Source organism: Nesoenas mayeri (assembly GCF_963082525.1).
Source record: "Nesoenas mayeri genome assembly, chromosome: 22".
NCBI classification, from domain to species: Eukaryota; Metazoa; Chordata; class Aves; order Columbiformes; family Columbidae; genus Nesoenas; species Nesoenas mayeri.
This window is the reverse complement of record NC_137572.1, coordinates 6,334,078-6,352,774: the sequence shown is the minus strand read 5'-3', so window position 1 is coordinate 6,352,774 and position 18,697 is coordinate 6,334,078. Positions and strand designations below refer to the sequence as shown.

General features: G+C 49.6%; 1 protein-coding gene across 1 annotated transcript; it reads right to left on the bottom strand.

The window, feature by feature from the left end:
• Positions 1-15,298: 15,298 nt before the first annotated feature.
• Positions 15,299-18,417, bottom strand: PTS (6-pyruvoyltetrahydropterin synthase; the record flags this gene model as incomplete). The annotated part of the gene is made up of 6 exons (XM_080357856.1): positions 15,299-15,540; positions 15,696-15,766; positions 16,039-16,095; positions 17,062-17,084; positions 17,364-17,443; positions 18,344-18,417. The coding sequence occupies 6 exons, from the start codon at positions 18,415-18,417 to the stop codon at positions 15,399-15,401; spliced, it is 447 nt and encodes a 148-aa protein (XP_080213982.1). The 3' UTR covers positions 15,299-15,398.
• Positions 18,418-18,697: the final 280 nt, after the last annotated feature.

Sequence of the window (18,697 nt, the reverse complement as noted above, 5' to 3'; positions counted from 1 at the left end):
AGCAGCTTCTAATCTCCGAGTTGAAATGATCGCTTCAAGTTAAGCCTGTCTGTTGAGTATAATGAAACCAAACTCCCGGGCACTGGGCACTGCCCCAGCTTCCAAAACTTCTGGATCAGTTATTAAACCTAAAGCCTGAAACTTCATGTGTTTTGTATGAGAGATGAGCAGCAAGAGGAAATACACGAAGCCAACAGCAGCAAGGATGCGCTGTTCCTTCCATCGCTGTACATCGTGTGTGCACGCTGTAGGGCTGGGCTGTCAAATTCATTGTCAGCGGGGGCCACATCAGCCCCACGGTTGCCTTCAAAGGGCCAAATGTAACTTTGGGACTGTGTAAATGTAGGAGTAGTGAAAATGAGTTTGACACCCCCTGCTGTAGGGACAGCAGCTAGTACAGCATGCCTTTAATCTCAGTAACAGCCTTAGGCAAACAACTAATGGCCAGATAAGGGTGTTTAACAATTATAAGGGAGCCAGATTACACTTTTACTGCCGAAATGTGATAGGCTTCAGCATATCTCCAACAAACACTGTCTGAAACACCTGCTGAACAGCCAGGCTTGTGCAGTGTATAATCAGGGGTTCTCAACATTATTCCTTTGAAGCACAAAGTTCACCGCTGCTCATTTCAGCAGCTGTTTTGTGCTCAGAACTGTCACCAGCCCATAGAGACAGCCCGGCTGGCGTGTTCCATCCTTCCTCCCTCCTCCCCGCGGTGTTCCCTTAACCCGGGGTAAATATCATCTGCCTGAAAATTCCTGTTTGTTCTTGGGAAAGTCACTAATTCTAACAGCTCCATTTTCTAAAAAATAAAACCAAAGAAAGAACAACAACAACAAAAAGCAGCCAAAAAACCTGCCCCACAACACAGACACAACACACCACGCACCAAATCTTGATGAGTCTAAGTTAATTGCACTTGGGGTTTTTTTTGTTTCCAATCCTGTAAGTTGTATCCAAAACTCATTATCTGCTCTTCTCTATTGCCATAAGGGTTAGAAACCTTTCCCTTCAATCAAACCCCTGTACTTCCACCAAAAACCTGACTTGGGGATGAAGAGATACAACACAAATATCGCAAGGCTTGAAAGACAATCATGAGGTGTCGTAAGCTTGCTGCCCACGTGTGGAATACCAGAACAGCTCTGACAACAGCCAAGATCTGTATATACAGCTTGTCAACATTTGAAAAGAAAGAGACATCTCTCTGCCAGACGGCAGCCTAAGCCTTCTTGAAATTATCGTCTGGGAATTTACTGAGAATGGCCAAATGACTTTGCACACAAATACAACACGGACCGCACTGAAAATTCCTATGGAAGGTGGAGCAAGTGCCCAGGAGTTGGGCACTAATTGGGCACTAACTAGCTGGGCACTAACATGTGATGCATATCACCTCCATTTAGGCCAGCTGACAAGCATTTGAATGGGACTGGCCATGTCTGTACAAATCCCAGGGCGCTTCATCACACATGCACCTCTTCGACTCCATGCCTTGTTTTCTTCCCGGTCAAGCATCACACCAGATACTCCCTTCCACACACATTCTCCCCTTTCTGCGTCCTGCATGATTTATATGGCATTTAAATAATAAATTGCATGGATGTTGTGCAATTTATAGCACTCAAAGTAGGTCATTAAATAAATCACTGTAAAATTCATATAAATGAATCTAGATCTTGCAGTGAGAGGATTTCATTGGGAAAAAAAAAAAAATCGATCCACAGAGTTTATAAAATTGAAGGATTGTCAAGGATTTGTGATGTTTAAGTATTGTGTATATTTAGAGTAAGAACACGAGGGTGATTTATGCAGGGTGACACCTTTGTTTCTCCTCGTGCAGCGGGATGCCTGCAGCTCTGTCCCCAGCCTTCCCTCTGGAGCGCTCTCATCTGGGGAACACATCGCCCTCGGAAGGAAACAAAACCTTCCTCCCGAAATACGCAGCAGGAATCCTACACTTATTCTTATTAGAGCCGTGCACAAGTAAATGGGTATTTTGTCAGAGTTAACCCTGGGTGTGACTGCACTGCGAGCCCATGGGATGATAAGCTCCAATTCTCAATGCCCAAACCAACCCACGGTCCTCAGCAAAAGGTGCCCAGGTGCGGCAGGCGGTAGCGACGAGCTGCTGCGAGGACAGAAAACGCGCTCACAGAGCATTCAGCGGAGAAGCTGCACTTCGAGAAAACTTCCAAGAACCAAGCTTGCACCTACCAGCAGCTTCGTAATCATCACCCAAACATGAAACACCAGCAGCTAACGGCTCTGGCCAGGCAGCTCACGGGACGGTGGGGAGGAGGGACAGAGAAGCTGAGATTAAACAGTGATCTTCTAAGTGGGCTTTTGATGTGCATTCTCATGTTGCGCAGCACGGTAAGCCTGGAAGTTCAAGAGCCCCCGGCGTGCTGCAAAGATCTGGGTGCTTTATTCTGCCCATTTTAGAAAGCGTTTTCTTTGCAACGCCAGCTTGCGTTCATGGCTGTGCTGCTTCCTCTGGGACTGGGGTCCCTGTCACTTTGAAGATCCTAGCTATTTGACTGCTTTGAATTAATTTGTTTAATGAACCTCAGGGGGACACTGCACTAAAGCATTCCCAAACATGTTCAGAGCTTTTCAGTTTCGCCATTAATTAGGGACTCCTTTGGGGCTAAACACAAGAGGTTCTGCTGCTGTGTCTGGAGCCGGCAGTAAGCCAAGACAGTGCTGAATCTCCAACTCAAGCGAAGCATGTTTAATGTTTTTCCTCCTCTACCTTTTCTTGTCCCCAGCCAGCGCAAAGTTGCCAGCCGCCAACACAAATAACTCAGGTCCAGGTGCTCTGAGACAGAGGGAAGTGTTTTATCAAAGCATGAATAAACCAGCCAGCCTGGCACGCAGGTTCCCTGCAGCTTGCCCTGCTCCCCATAGCCTGCAGCGCCCCAGCTCCCACTGCCATGGGACAGAGAGGGAGCAGCCAGTGTACGGGGGAAACCTGGGGCTGGTAGGGTTGTCCCACACCTCCCCTCACTGAGCTGCATCAGACACTCATCCTTGGGGTTAGCATCGGACTTAACAAATTGCATGGGTTTCCACGCAGCCACCAAGGAAAGGAAGACAGTTTATAGGGGCAGCACCCACCTAGTTCCACACAGGACACTGTGGCGCACATTGCCGGGGTGCTGGGCCCAGCTGGGTGGTTGCTGAGCCCCTCTGCAATTGGGCAGGCAGAGGGAGGGCAGGTTTTTACCCGTCTTTCCCCCTGGGCATGTGGAAGGGCACACGGGAGCCAGGACAGCAAACGCGGGCACAGCTGCTGGAAAGCTGCTGCCATCTCCTGGACAGCCGGTCCCCAGCCAGCACCCTTTTCCTCAGAGCTGCTTTTGCAAAGGACTATTGCTCCTTTCCGCCCCAAATCCCGACCCCGGCGCTGCCTGCCTTCCCTGCAGCCCCCACCCCAGCACAGCAGCCCCTGACAGCTGCTCTTGCCTGTGGCTTCTGGCCACCACTCCTGCCAACAGGGCTGTACCCTCTGCATTGCACAATAACGCTTCCGTACAAACACGCTTCCTTGCAAAGGCAGATAAGCCACGTAACACGGTGACAAGATGCCAGCTGAGCTCCTGCTATGCTGTTTGCATCTGCAGGGCTCAGATCCCACCCAGGCAAACTCCATTCCCCAAGGGCTGATGTCTGTCCTTGTACCAGACCTGCTAGAGACAGCACTGAAACACCTGCACTGCTCCGGACAGATTTCCCTCCCTTGCCCATGGAAAGGTTTGGGGACAGAAGGGACCGTAGTGGGAACCCCAGGAGACTGCTCAGATGCTGAAACAGGAAGGAGTGCAGTAGTGGCACCGGGACAGCCAACAAGGCTTTATTTGCAGAAATGCTCAGCAGACATGAGAAGAGGACAAGAATGACTATGGTCCAGGGTGGGTTGCAGGTGGCAGCAGAGACCTCGTCTCTCCATCTCAGAGAAGGAGGAGGTACAGGAGACAAGTAAATCCAGTTACTGTTGTGTACCCCTTCACATCCTAGAGAGACCAAACTCCTGGCTGCTACTTCTCCTATCTCTTGTGATCGAGGATCGTTTGGAGACCGAACCTCTTGGGTGATCCACAGTGCAAACCAAGAGATTTGCAGTGACCTGCAAAGGATTACTGCTGCACCGGGGCTGTCTCACCCTGCTGCCTTAGGCAGGTTTGCATGAGCAAACAGTGCCTATTTGCATAAGGATTCACATGCTTATTGCTCCAGATTGACCAGGCTCTATTTACCCAAGTGCTACACACACCCTTCAGCAACAGGCTGTGCCTTCCAGTATGATGAGGTGTAACTTCATGCATGTTCTGCCTCATAGGTAAACACATACAAAGTCTTGCTTACTTTTGCCTGCGTCTCCAGGCAATCCCACCCCGCATCACCTCCCGGCCTCCCAAAGGAAGCGTCTTGTGGGTTCAGTGCAAGAGCAAGGGGAGCTGAGTGAGGAGGTGGCCGGGCTGGCAGAAGGTCAACATGACGGGAAACTCCGCTTGTAAAACCCACTGGAAGAGGGGACAAATGTCCAGAAGTTGACATAAGGAAGTACAAAGAAGCAACGGAGGCCAAGCAGGAAAATTGCCTTCTTAAATTGCTCACTTTAGGGAAGTGCCCTTTTGCAAAGAGTTTGTCCTTCAGAACAGATTCCTCCCTTGTAAACTGCCAGAGCAAACCTGCCCTCTCTCTCCTTGTAGCTGATGTCGATAACAAGGAGGCTTTCAGGACCTTACCCCACAGAGGCAAATGCAGGGAACCATCCACTTTTTCTAAGCCAAGTCTGGATAAAGCCCCTTCAGGTCCAACAAAGTAGCATAAAGCGCCCTAAAACTGAAGGTTCCTTCTGTCTAGCTGTGGGAAAGCCCATGCCATGCCAGCCCGAGAGCCCAGCTGCCCGAGGAGCAGGACTGAGGGGCTTCCCTGCAGCAAACGTGGGACACATAGGGGGACCAGCAGCCTCCCAGCTGCCTCCAGATGCAAAGAGCGTTGCTTGTCCACTGTGCAACTCCAGCAAGCCTGACCTGCTCCCTCCCTCTCTGTTGGTCCCTCCTCTGGTGTATGGAGGTGGAAGGTGGGGTGTAGCAGGGCCCTCATCTGCTTCCTGGAAGCTGCAGAGAACTGTTGTGACACTGGTGGCTCCAAAGCCCCTGGGCAGACCAGAGGTGCAGAGTCCACTCCAGCTGCCTTAAGCCACCCCACACCACAAGCAGGACAAGGAATCTTTTAAAGCCAGCTCAGCAGTCCAAGCAGTAAAACACATCCTATATTTATAAAACACACTGTTTGCAAAACAGGCCAGTAAATCCCCACGGTCTTAAATCCTTCACCTAGAGCAAACAGTGCAATGTAGAGGAGCTCAGAGCAAACAGACCTCTCCTTGCTGTGAGCTGGGCAGTCCCTTCTGCCACGCAGGGCCAGCAGCGAGGTGGGGAGGATGCCCGGGTAGGGAGTGTTGTACTGGGGCCAAGGCTGCCCAGTGCTAGGACAGGGAACATATGGGACTCCCTGTGTCTGCTGCCTCTGTTCCCGTCTGCCCTCAGCACTCTGCCCTGGCTCTAGCTTAGACTCTGCGTCACCCAAATGGTTTTGTTCGCTACAACCACTGTGCCAGAGAGACAGCCTGATGCTGTTTGGCTGTGACTCACATTTCCGTGCTCTGAAGCAGGTGGTTGCATGCAATTGTTCATTCCCTGCAAGACTGCTGCACTTTTGCCGAGAGGACACCTCCTCACTTGCCATCTCCTCCTACTGGGTCGCATGGGGGAGGAGGTGGGTTTGCTTTTCCAGCATTTGGTCTTCCCCAGATCATTAACTCTCAGCCAATACACTCAAGGGTTTTGCCTCCCTTCCTGAAGCAGAGCACTGAATTCAAAGCACTGCTGTTTGCCTAGGAGCTCCAGTCCTCCAGCCACAAAAAGGAAGATTAATTTAAGCCTGGGGATGACAAAAAGGAGTGGATTTGCTGCAGAGAAAGGGAGCAAGGACCAGACACCCTCTGTGTCACTCAGCACAGGGGCTCTGAGCTGAGCCAAGCTGCAGTGCCCAGGGACGCTCAGCACCATGAGGTCCCACTTTGAATGAGAGAGCATCAGGCTTCCAGGAGCTCCTGGTGTATAGAGCTGGAGCCTTTTGAGAAGCTCAAAGAGCCATGTGGACATCCCCCAGGGACCAGCAGACTGTTGCAAGGAAGCAGAGAATGGCACAGGTTTTCTCCGAAATAGCCAAGACTTGGCCTTGAAAGAAGTCTGTGGAAATTACGGCTCTAGCTTAAGTTTTGCCCACAAATACACAAAGGATGGGGAAGGAACCACACCACTTGTGCTCACAAACAGACAAGATAGTCATTTCTGTCTGCTTGCCAAAAGAGAATAAATCCCAAGTCATTCTCTATGGTGCAATACCTGCAGTGTGGGCGGCAGGCAGGGAAACACCCCTAAATAATTTCCAAACTGTTCTTGAGTTTCCTGCGAAACCGCAGATGAGGACTGCGGCTGGGGAGCCCAGTACCCAGAGGTTGGATTTATTTTGGCATCCGAAACCCCAACTTCGGAGCTGCCAGCCCAAAAGGGGCCAGCTCCTGCTGGTTTTAGGGCTGCTCTGAGCACGGCTGGGCAGTTTAGGCCCTGCCAGCCTCCGCTCCGACTGTCCTAGTGCTCTGTCTGAGTATTTCGGGTACTTTAGAAGCTCAAACTCCTTATGATTTTGTAATTCAAATGCTTTTTTATAACACACATGCGAGTCTCCCATTGTAATTCCTGCTCCCTACTCTTCCTCTAGTGGACTTCACACCCATTTGATTTGCTTCATTACACAGGCTTATCCCTATCCAAATTAATTACTATGAAGTCACCTTTTCAGCTAAAAACATTCATTCTATTTCTTTCCAGAACTCTCCTCCTGACAGAGCTTTTTCTGGCTCTATCCCAACTCAAAGCCTCAGCTCCTGGTTTCCCACAGCAAGTTCAACCTCTTCAAGAACCGAGCAGAAACAAAACTGAAAAGCCCCACTGAGTTTAATAAACATTGTCACTGCCACCATCACTTGCAAAATCTCTCTTTCCCTGGATAAATTCCTGAAGCAGAGTCTTCCTTGTTACATATGTGATACGATCCAATCCTGCCTTTTCTTTTCCCAAATGAATCCTTTCCAAGAGGCAAATGTATGTATTTTCAACTCCGTCTCTTCCAGTGATATGATACTGAGCCATCCTCATTGACTGAAAGGCGGCGCGGAGCTTTTGCGAGGAGGCTTCACGTGAAACTACCAAGGGCAAACAGCGCCAGCAGTGAAGTTGCGCTTGCCAAATCCTCCACTTCCGTTTTCATTTGCTGTTTCCCCATTCCATTTGCTCTCATTTTACCAGCTAACTCCCCGTGTTCCTTCAGGTGCTTGCAGAAAAGTGGGGGTTTGTATTTCCAGGGGACTTGCAGCCCTGCGGTCCCTTTGGAACACTCTTTCCTGCTTCTCTGCATCATGGGGAGAACGTGCAGAGCGTTTCTGAACCCGGCATTGCGCTGCTCACCGAGCTCACATTGCCCGGAGAAGCTCCCAGCAGGGCAGAAGGCACAGAAGAAAACCACAAGGAAATGGGGCCGTGCAGGAGTATTTGATTGTGTGAGCTGGAGCCAGAAAACCTCAGGTTCTCTCTTTCTCCACACTCTGCATTGGGATAAAGTTTACTTCTGACCAATGTTAGCATCACCGAACATGTATCAGCTCTTCCAACACATCCTCTCCTTCTCTGGCCTCTTTCCTGCTGCTCGCCTTTTATTCCGCTTGTCCTGAACTCGTCTATTTTTTTTCTTGCACTTGCCCTTTTTCTCCCACTTCTGTTCAACTTTTGTTTGAAAACTTGAACACAACGGCTTCTATCTAAGCCCGGGGGCGCTGGCGGAGTGGCGAGCCCTGCCCCGGTGCTTTGGGGCTGGAAAAAGGGAAGATGAGCACAGGGGGGGAAATCCAGACATCTCACTTGCCCACCCACCCGTGTGACTCAGCAGAGCCTGGGAGGAAACCGAGCAGGTGAGCTTGACAAAACTACAGCATGAGGGCATCAAAAATGCCTCCGGGAGCTTCCTGTGGGCTGCCAGTGACACGTCTGCAAGTGTAAGGCAGATCTGGGGAAAGGAAGGGTATAGCCTCCTCCTTTCCGAGGCTCCAGTTCATCTGGAATACCTATGCATTCAGCGTATTGCTCACACTGCTGGAAATAACCGCCCTCGGCAGAATTAGCACTGGCAACAGGTTCTGGAGTGATCTCCGTTGCAAGGGAACTGATTCAGGGTCATCGCTATGTCTAATTACTGGGTGTCACGCACCCTGGGTTTCGCTGTGGACCGTACCCGCTGCTACTCTCCCAGCACCGCAGGAGCCGTGCGGGAGGACCCTCCCTGCTCGCAGAACCGGGGCAGGACTCACCTTCCCCAGCGCTGACAGAGCTCACCCCACATCGGCACCGCCCCAACGGCTCAACAAGCGTTTGCAAAACCAGCTTCTGAAAACCCCAGCCGACGGACTGCAGCAGAGAACGAGGAAATCCCCACGAGACCCAGGAGTGAAAAGAGAAACTCCATCTTTTTTTTCATATAAAAATATTTGAGGGGTTACAGCCAAAAATGACATGCCATGGTACCACTTGAGAAGAATCACATAAGTGTTCTACCCCCAGCAAGAACATGCTGTGTTCATCCACGAATTGCTGGGAAAGGGGGTTATGGTCCAGGGTCAGAGAGACCATCCTTTGACTGACTCTTGGCCCTTCACTACCCAGCTTTCTCCAAGCAGCAGCAAAGCCTATATTTAAACATCTCTAAAAGGATATACCCCTGCTGGATTTTCCACGCTTTCTGGAATTGTTTGACCTTTAAGGAAACCCTGGACCAGGGCTGTGGGTGCTCCTTCACCCTTCTAGAATGGGGGCTACTGCAGAGGCTTACAGGGACTATGAGCATGGAAGCACAAAACACAGTGTTCACCGTAGAAAGGCAGCCCAAGGGATGTGGGCAGGCAGAGACTTGATTTCCAGCCCATGGGTTCCGCAGTGACACGCACACTGTCCATTTCAGTCCCTCTCATCTGGTCGCCCCTTTATTTTAATCAGTTCACCCAGAGGTTAAGCAGGTAGGAGGAAGTAAACTCTAAAAGTACGAGTGAAACCTCCCGTTGGGGGTGTGCACATGTGAGCTGGATGGGGAGGAGCAAACATTCATATTTACCTCATCAAAAACGGAGTATAAATAGTCTGGAGAGCACCAGGCTTTCTCAGTTCCCAGGTGCAGGTGCGTGAAGCAGAGACGTCAAAGGGGATCATGGCAGCTTCCCTCTCTTTGGTGCAGCTCCTCTTCATTGGGACACTAATCATACCAGCGTATTCAGAGACAGAAAGATGTGGTTGGCTCCTGAATGCAACTGCAGGCGATTTCACTTTAAGCACGTTACCCACAGCATACCAGGCAGACACAACCTACCTAGGTAAGCCACCTCTCTCTACATCTCAGACTCTCCACACTGCACAGAGATGCATCTCCCTTGCCCCTAACCCAGCTGGTTTCTGGAGTCTTGTGGTATTCTTTGATGTGCTTAAAACGTGTGAGGTCTAACACTTTCTTATATATAATTTCAAGCAGGAGATGGGTAAATGGCATTGCTTGTTACCTCTTTGTTCCTATTTCATGTTCATGCCTACAGGTTCAGTCTCAAAATCTCTTTCCTTCCTTGGGGTGCTTTTTCTCCCTTAATCTTTTTGCCTAAACTTGCATGGGAGGATTGGAATGCTCACAAAACCACAGAATTTGGGGGGAATTTGATTTGTGGTTTTGTTGCCTTCCTGAGAATCCACCCTTCTTGGTAGTAATGGCTGTAAAGACAAAGGTGAAGAGGTTACTTTGATGCTGACAGATGCTCAGCATCAATCATAGCAGATGGCTTTTGCTATTACAAGGAACATAGCCACAGAGTAAATGGCAGCCTGACCCTGTTTCCCAGAGCTGACAACAAACCTCCCTTTGCCTTGAGGTTCAGGAAAACCCAACCGCTGAGAAAACAGTGGAGGAGAGACATCCTGAGCCCTTCCTGCAAAGGGGGAGGTCAGTCTGCTGGCATTAATTGGCACAGGTTCCTCCAAATCTCACCCAGGGGCATCCGCCACCGTTGTCATTGTTTGTTTTAATAGGGACATGTTCTATGGCAGTTTCATCTAGAAGTCCTGACCCAAAGGGTGCTGAGGACCAGGACAGCACCAGCCGCACAGCGCACACAGAGCTGGGCTGGGAGGCACAGCCGGGGCGTCACTTGTTCCTGGCAAGCAGATCCTCTCGCTTCATTTGCTTATTGTCCAACATCTGCTCCCAGCAGAAGCGTGGTGCAGGGCAGCACCGTACAGCAGTCACGGCTGTGACAGCCACCCGGAGCAGAGCTACAGAGAAGAAAGGGGTTGGTCTGGCACACTCGGCTACGGGCTGAAACGAGGAACTGACTGCCCAAAAGCTCGTCCCCTTTAGCAATTCCGCCTCTGCCATTTGCATGAGATACAGGAGAGATTTACTCGCAGGCAGCTCTGGTTTGGCTTACAGACAGGGTACCCACAATAGCACAGGCTGAACCTGGTGACTGCGGAGGGGGCAGATAAGGGGGCTCTTCTTGTGGCTGGGGGAGGGCTGCAGTACATCTCCTTCTCCTTGCAGGCTTCTGGTGCACTCATATCGTATAGAGAGCACGGTGCAAATACCTCCTTGGCTGAAAACCCTGAGGCATGGACTGTGGAGGTGGCTGCCCTGCAGAACAGGCACCTTACTTTGTCTAATTTGCATTGTTTCCAGTTACAATAAGGGACAACAGAAACGCCAGTGACAACACGAGTGTGACCAACTATTTCCTGCAAGCTGTATCGCCAGAAAATGCCTCCACAGGAGAATGGAAAGTGGCAGACAAGGAGAACTGCAGTGACATAGACACAGCAATATTAAATGTCACTCAGCAAGCAGCAAACTGGACATCTTCAGCTAGTAACATTTCTTCCGTGGAAATCAGGTAAGACTAGACTTCACCAGTAAGTATTCAGTTAGGGCAGTATTTATCTGTGTAAGCTCTTAACAACACCCAAAATCAAGGACTCACCTCTAGAGCAGGGGTTGAAACGAACCTCTTGTGCCTTCTCCAGATTTCCTCTTGAAAATCCCAAGGAAACACTTTCTGCAAAGCCTCACTAGAGGTCACACCACGACAGGCTCGTAGTTTGAAGACTTGCTCCCACCAGCAGGGAGGCAGATGAATTCCGTGGGAATGAATGGACTGAACACGCCTCTTGTTTCCATTAACACCAATGGAGCTGCATTGGTGGGAAGTATTTGCCAATTAAACCAGTCATTAGCCTGATTTGCCTTACCTGTGTGAAGAAAGAATGTAATAGTTCATGGCAAGAGTGATTCTCATTACAAGGAGCAGATGGTCACAGTAAATTGCCCCCCTGTTATACAAGGCATATACAAGTCCCTTCTAGAAAAGGGCAGTAAAGCAGCAAATAGCCACAGTGAGCTCAGGATGACTTCAGTTCCTGCCTCTTTATCTGCTCTTAATGTCCCCTTTGCATCCCTACATGGGTCTACATGAGACATTGAGCTTCTCTTCTTTCAAACTGTTCTCCTCTCTCTTCATTCCTTCCACAGGGCATATATTGTCTTCGCTAATAGATCTGCCGTGTTCAAGGCTGTGACTCTGAACAAAGGTAAATAAACCTCAGCCGGGCAGTTCAAACAGCAGGGTGAATAACATGTCAAGCGAGGGCTTCATTAGTGCTCTGGTGTCTTGGCAGAGGGGAAAGATGGACCCAGTGTTCCTTGTTGCTGAAGAACATCTATCTCATCTCCCCAATAGTCAGGAGACCAGGGAAAGACACCAGAGTGTCTTTAGACACTGGAGTTCTAGAGCTACGTAGAGGTTTTTCAGGCTATAATATTGAACTTAAAACCTTTTTGAGCTTCCTTTTGTCTTAAAGCGACATTAAATTGCTACAAACAAGAGTGGATATTTCAGATATCCATGGGTTTGACCCCAATGCTTTGAGAAATCAGATTTAAATGCAGCCTCTTGGAGCAGCTCTGTAGCTCAGCTGGTCCTCTATAAACTTCTAATCAGCCCTGGGGGTTTCTTTCCCTTTCAGCACCAGAAACAGCCACACTGCCATCAACCACCACCCACAGCTCCGTCTCTGTGGTCCAGAGCAGCTCCTTCTTCATAGCTGTCATTCAGCTGCCGCTGCTCCTTGTCACAAGCAGACTGCTCTCCTAAACGTCAGGTAGCGAAGACGACCCACCTGTGCTGCACCTTTCCTCCATGGCTGAGGTTTGCATGGGGGGGCAGGCAGCTGATCTACTCAGGAAAACCACTCACCTCTTCGTGTGTCGAGATGATAACTGCACTTCTACATTAAATTATAAAGATCTGTCTGAGCACAGAGCTGACAATCTCCTCACTCCCCTTGTCCAGAGCCAGGAATCCCAGCAAGATGAAATGTTTGGTAGCAAGTCAGAGATCACTCCGTTCTAGCCTTTCGGCGAGATCAGCAGAACACGGTCAAGAGCAGGTCCCGTCTACCAAAGAAACGCTGCATGAATTAATTCCTTCCTCATCACCTGAGATTCTGTGAAGCACAACAAAGCATGAAAATGCTTAAGAGAGAAAAGGCCCTCTTTCCATCAGGGCACCAGGATCTGCTGAGAAGCTCAAGGAGCGGTCTGCTTTTGGCTGTGCAGCCCGGGACCTGCCCCCAGCACGTGTGTGCGTGTGTCTATGTGAGCCCCGGTGACAGCCAGACACCCCCAGTACATTCACCAAAACCACTGGAAGCAGAATTGAACCCAGGAGGGGAAATCTTGGGTTTAGGATTCACATGCCCCAACCAGTTTAAAACCTCCAGGGCAAACAGAGAAAACAAGTGTGGCCACCAACCTGGGGAGGAAACCCCTCACCAGGACAAGCTGGAGATCCTGCTGGCAGGATATCCCCCATAAAGGTGCAGGCCTTTGGAATTAATGCTCCACACTGTGATTTGGTCCAGCATCCTCTAAATTTTGTTATTTCACTGGGTGCCTTACAAAGTTTCTCTGGTTTTCTTCTGGCTTTCTGGAATGGCAGAGGGGTTCCTCTTAATCAACAGCTGATTTTGTTGTAGGGCAAGATTGTAGGGCCACTGAACATCTCGATTATTTTATTATGCTTTGTATTTTTATGTGGATGGTGTTTATTTAGGAATTTTCAAACTTCTGTAAAGTAATTTTTTGTTAAACTAATCTAAATAAATTAAAGAATCAAAGTTGCCTCTTGCACTTAACATTTCCTGGCTTGATTGCGATGTGGTGGGGGGTTGAAATGAGGCAGGTAGAGGTCCTGTGAACATCCCCAGAGGCTTCATTGCCTTCCAGGCTCTGTGCACATACACAAAGAAGCCACGTTACAGGGGCAAACCGCAATTCAGGACTCAGGAGGCGCCGCTGGCTGGACTTGGACAAACAGCTCCCGGAGGGAGGTCCGTGTCCCACTTACAGTCCCTCATCAGCAGCAAAGCCTGGATTGTTTATTAACTCGGTCATTGTTGGGGCAACAATGAACTACAAATAACAGCCTGGGGAGTGGCCGGTACGACTGACGGGCAGAACTTGGCTCAGTCCTACCTGCCGTTTTCCGCCTTGCTGATCCTTTTGTAACGGTGTCCCCTTTTTCGCTCTGCGCTGTTACATAATTTCCGACGTCACGGGAAAACAATCGATTTCCACTCCCCACACTACAAAAGCTGGCGCTGGAGCCACAGTCCTCCTATGGTCACTGTCTTTTCAAGTACAGAAAAGAGAGGAAGGTTTTCCCTCCTGGCAGTGAGGCAGAATGGGGAAATGTTCCCTAGAAACAATGAATAAAAAAGAGCAGCTGTGGCTAAACAGCTTTCCTTTGAAACCGGGCAGCCTCAAGCTTTCCTTTGCTTCCAGTTGGCAGAACCAAATGGTCACATTAACTGAAGCACATGGGCACGAGTGCAGTGCAAAAACCGACAAGGTTGGCTTCTTGCACAGGCTCCACATGCACCCAGTCCCTGCCTTGGCACCGCTCCTCTTCTATATAACCTGAGAACTTATTCCATGGGACAGGAAGGCAGAACTGGATCTGCCCTCGCAGTCCCTTCTAGAAACAACACAGCACATTTCTGTTTTTCCTGTCATTATACTGCTATTCAGATTGATGTGCACTGGAGCTGGAAGTCTGGCTCCTACAGCAGCTCTCCCAGCATCAGCTTGGACCATTTCACTGCTGTCCTGGACCCCACTAGCACCTGAACAATTCTTCTTCAACTTCATCACTCAGTAACTAAGTTACAGCCCAGAGATGCTTAATGTCTGATTATGTGAGTTAATTACTTCATTATATAACCCTCCCTCCCTCACCTGTGAATTTGGAGGCTTATTCCTACAGACACTTCCCTACGTGGTGCTCACATACACCTGCGAAGATCAAGACCCCTAAAAGCATGTTAAGGGACAGAAAACACTGTAATTTCTTGAGTCACAGACAATTACAATTCCAGCTCTGATATTGCCAACCCCCTTCACCAAAGCCACTACCCAGTCAACCCATTTATTTCCATCTTCACAGATCTACTGCTGTTTAAACTGGAGAGATCAGAATAAAGGATACGAGCACATCTCCAACGTGCGACACAGCAATAAATATAAATGCCCAAGCTATTGTGGGACATTGTTGGGGCTATGCAGTAAAACACCAGGAATCTGGGCTAGTGATTTCTGGGCAAGCACCTGACTTCATGCTAATAATAGCAACAGGCCGTGCAATATAGATATAACCATTCGTTTGCTTGTTTTTTGTCAACAGCTAAATTAGTCTTCCGAGAAAAGGCGCCATATGACACCCTTTAGACTCCATGTCTCATTGAAGACACCAAATGCTTTGTGAACCAGCAGCGGCAGCTACCACCCACTACAATTCACATCATTTTAGGAAAGTGAAATGACCATGTTATTAAAAATCATAAATTAATCCAATGTTTAATTAGAGAAAAATCAAAGCTTTTTGTGACTGGACACATTTTACCAGACCACCTCCTCTCCAGAAAGCTGCTCTATTTACTGTGGCACAACTGTAAATTTCACATCAGCTTGGTGGTTTGTGTTTGCAAAACAAGAACATCTTGAGAAAAAGCAGACAAATCACCACATTCTGAGAACCCAAACGGCTACATTGCTGCAAGAATTCTTGTGAAACATCTGTATTTGTCCTTAAGCAACATATAACCAACATCTAGGCGTAGGACACAGAGCGAGCAGGCCTGCAGTAACCCACTGCAGCAGGGCCTCTAGCTGAGCTGAAGTCCATTTCATTTCTCAGAGATGGTTTCTTCTCCTTTATAAACAACAATGTTCTGGTCTGTTTCATACACTTTGATTTTATAAAGAGTTCCCACGGGCAGGAGGTTCTTGAGGTTTTCCCAGATGAACACTGCAACGTTCTCTGTGGTGCTGAGAGTGAAAAACAAGCAGATTCAGAACGAAGAGCAAGGAGATTTGAGGAAGCCCTGCCTAGAACGGGCCAGGCGAGATGCTGAAGGCCACAGGGTGAGCAGCTCTCACAAGAGAACACCCTGAATGTAAGTGGGGTTTGGACTATCACCCACCTCACCACCTCAGCAAAGTACGGCACATCCTTATCCAGGTTTTTGTGGTCAAGAGGTTTCATGATCGCCTCCTGCAGATAGAGAACAGTGACAACCTCGTCCCAGTTGGTCAGTGGGCTTGAGGTTCAACTTACCCAGCCCTACATCCAGCTGTTAACTCCCCAGCTGGAGACATGGTACTGCCTCGCATCACAGTGCTGAAGCATTTCAGTCTTAAATCATTCCTTAATTTCTTCTTTATCTCCCACAATCATCAACTGACCACATCTCCACCCTGGTACCAGACAAATTGCTAAACTCTAATCGGTTCTCCCTGGGGATGTGTAGGAAATAGCACTATTACCTGCATGCATTCTTTCAGGTCTGTCAGGTTTATAACCATTCCTGAGACTGGGTCAATCTGCAGGGAACACAAAAGGGAGATTAGTAGCCTAGCTACATGACTTTATTACCAAGGCTGCTCTGAGCCTGCACAAATCAGACTGTGAATATCTGTGCACTCGCAACATCTGAGCCACAAGAAAAATGTCTTTCCACCTTCACACACCGAGTTCCAACTCGTGTGATGCTCCCAGAGGCTGATAGAGCACACGAACAACCCCAGTGCTTCCACCCTCACCAGGGAGGAAAAACTCCCTGAAACACTCAGTCTTCAAGCAACAATCTGGTTTGAACACAAGCAGGAAAATACGCATTAAGCTGCTGGGTTGAACAATCAGGGACAAAATAGAGACCAGCCTGAGTTCAGGGCATCCTCCCATCTGGAGAAGGCACAGCTCACAGTTCGCTCCATATTTGGGGAATGTAGACGGAAGCAGGTTTAAAATGTTATTTATAGATCTGAACAGAAACCTCCTTTCCTACGAACTACAAATCCTCAAAAAGTCATTTGGAAAACATCAAAACCAAAGTGCTGCCTGAACAACTGACTCTGCAGAACACACGGAGCGATGACGGGACGAAGGGTGAAAACCAACTGCAAAAGCAGAATTTCCTTTTAGATTTGCAGCAAAATACTTTGATAAAAGAGCAGACAATCAGCTATTGGAAGTGCTGAGCCTCCATGTGGCTCAGTGGTCACCCAAAGGTGCCCCATAGACCTGGCCAGAGCCTATACATTGTGCAGACTGGTATGTGCCCGGAGGATCATTACAAACCCTGGACTTCACTCCAGTCACCTGCAAATCCTTGTTAGAGATGAGGTGAACAGGACAGCAATTACAGAAAACCTACTATAGCGATGTGCACAGAGCTTACACAAACACCCTGGGAAACCCAGCAATTGTGCTAGAACTTCACTCCTAGAGTCCCGTCTATCCTGCCACCCTAAGGCATGGAAAACCAAACCAACATGGATCACACTTACCTCTCCACGCACGGTGACTATAACTGGAAAAAAAAGGAAACATCATGTCACGATGACACCATAAACACTACAACAAAGTACACCAGTGATTGGGACAGACAAGCATGCCATGCTTCAAACTCCCTGATGCTGAGAGTTCCTTCTAATTCTAAAATAAAACCCCACACCAGCCACTAAAGCCATGCCAGACTGAGACACATCTGGCCCAGCTTTCCCATGGCTTATTCTGCATTGGACCCAGCCTGCCTGAGAGCAGCCTCTGTCCATGACTACAGGTGTAAACATGGAAGTCAGCTCCTTACCTTTATAGTTGTGTCCATGACCATTTGGATTGTTGCATTTCCCAAACAGCTTCAGGTTTTCTTCATCGCTCAATGATTTACTGTGAGAAACACAGACATGGCATTTCAGGATCCCTTACAGATGTTCACAGCTTCAACTGTGGCTGCTCCCCAGCTCTTCCAACTAGTCATTCTCCTAAATTTAAGCCACTAGCTTTTCCTACTCAGGAGGCACAAACAGAACCAGGGGAGTATTTGGACCATAAAGAGACGTCGTTGACAACAGGGGAGTTTTTACTGTGGTTTAGTAATTATATATGCTGGTTTCGTAACAACTGCCTTATATTGCTGCTGTATAAATGCTAATAGCTATTCACATACTCATATGGCAAAATCACTTGGGGTCCTAGGGAGAAGTGCCTGGAGCACACTATGCATTTATTTATTATTAACCAACAAAGCCTAGGGAGCTTCTCCAATACGTATAAAACCCAGCTTCTCTCTCTGAAGCTTTCCTTTGAAGCAATTCAAGTGCCTACTCCGAGGAGTATTTCAGGTCAAGACACTCTTTAGGAATATGTAAATTCAGAGAAAAAGGCGGCAGATTAGAGGCACAATGAGGTGCTTACAAACTGCAAGTATAATTAATCCCATCTAAAAACAGAGTTTCCCTTCTCTCTAGACCTAGTTAAGCAGTGACGTCTAAAACCGGGATTGGCTACTACAAGCCGCACAAAATGGACCAAAGCAAGGAGAACCGGGAAGTGACCGACTGCAGCCGCGCACACCGGCGGAGCCGGACCCGCGCCTCCGTGTGCGCGGCTGCGGAGCGGTGTCCCACGTTACGCTAACGCGGCCGGCCCGCAGCTCTGCGAGGCTTCTGTGCCCTTCACCGAGGCCGCTTCCCACGGGGAAGCAGCGGCGGGGGGACCCGGAGAACCCGCCCGGCGGAGGGACCCGCGTCCCGAGGCGGCGGGGCCGGGCGTGCCGGGGCCGCTCACCTGTGCAGCCGGTGGCAGGCGCTGAAGGAGACGGTGCGGGAAACCCGCGCCAGCCGCGCTGCCGGCGGTGCCATCTTAGGGCCGCGGCGGGCGGGGCTTGCCCGGCTCCTCCCGGGCCCGGGGGCGGAGCGGCGGCGGCACCGCCCGCGGGAACCGCACGCCGGGCAGCCGGTGGGTGCGATCCCGGCGCCGCGGCGGCCCCGGAGCCCATCCCGGAACCCGTCCCGGAGCCCGTCCCGGAGCCGGTCTCGGAGCCCGCCCCGGAGCCCGCCCCGGAGCCCGCCCCAGCTGCTCCCTCGGGCGCAGGGCTCAGCTCCTCGGACACGACGGCGGGATCTCCCTGCGCTCGCCTTG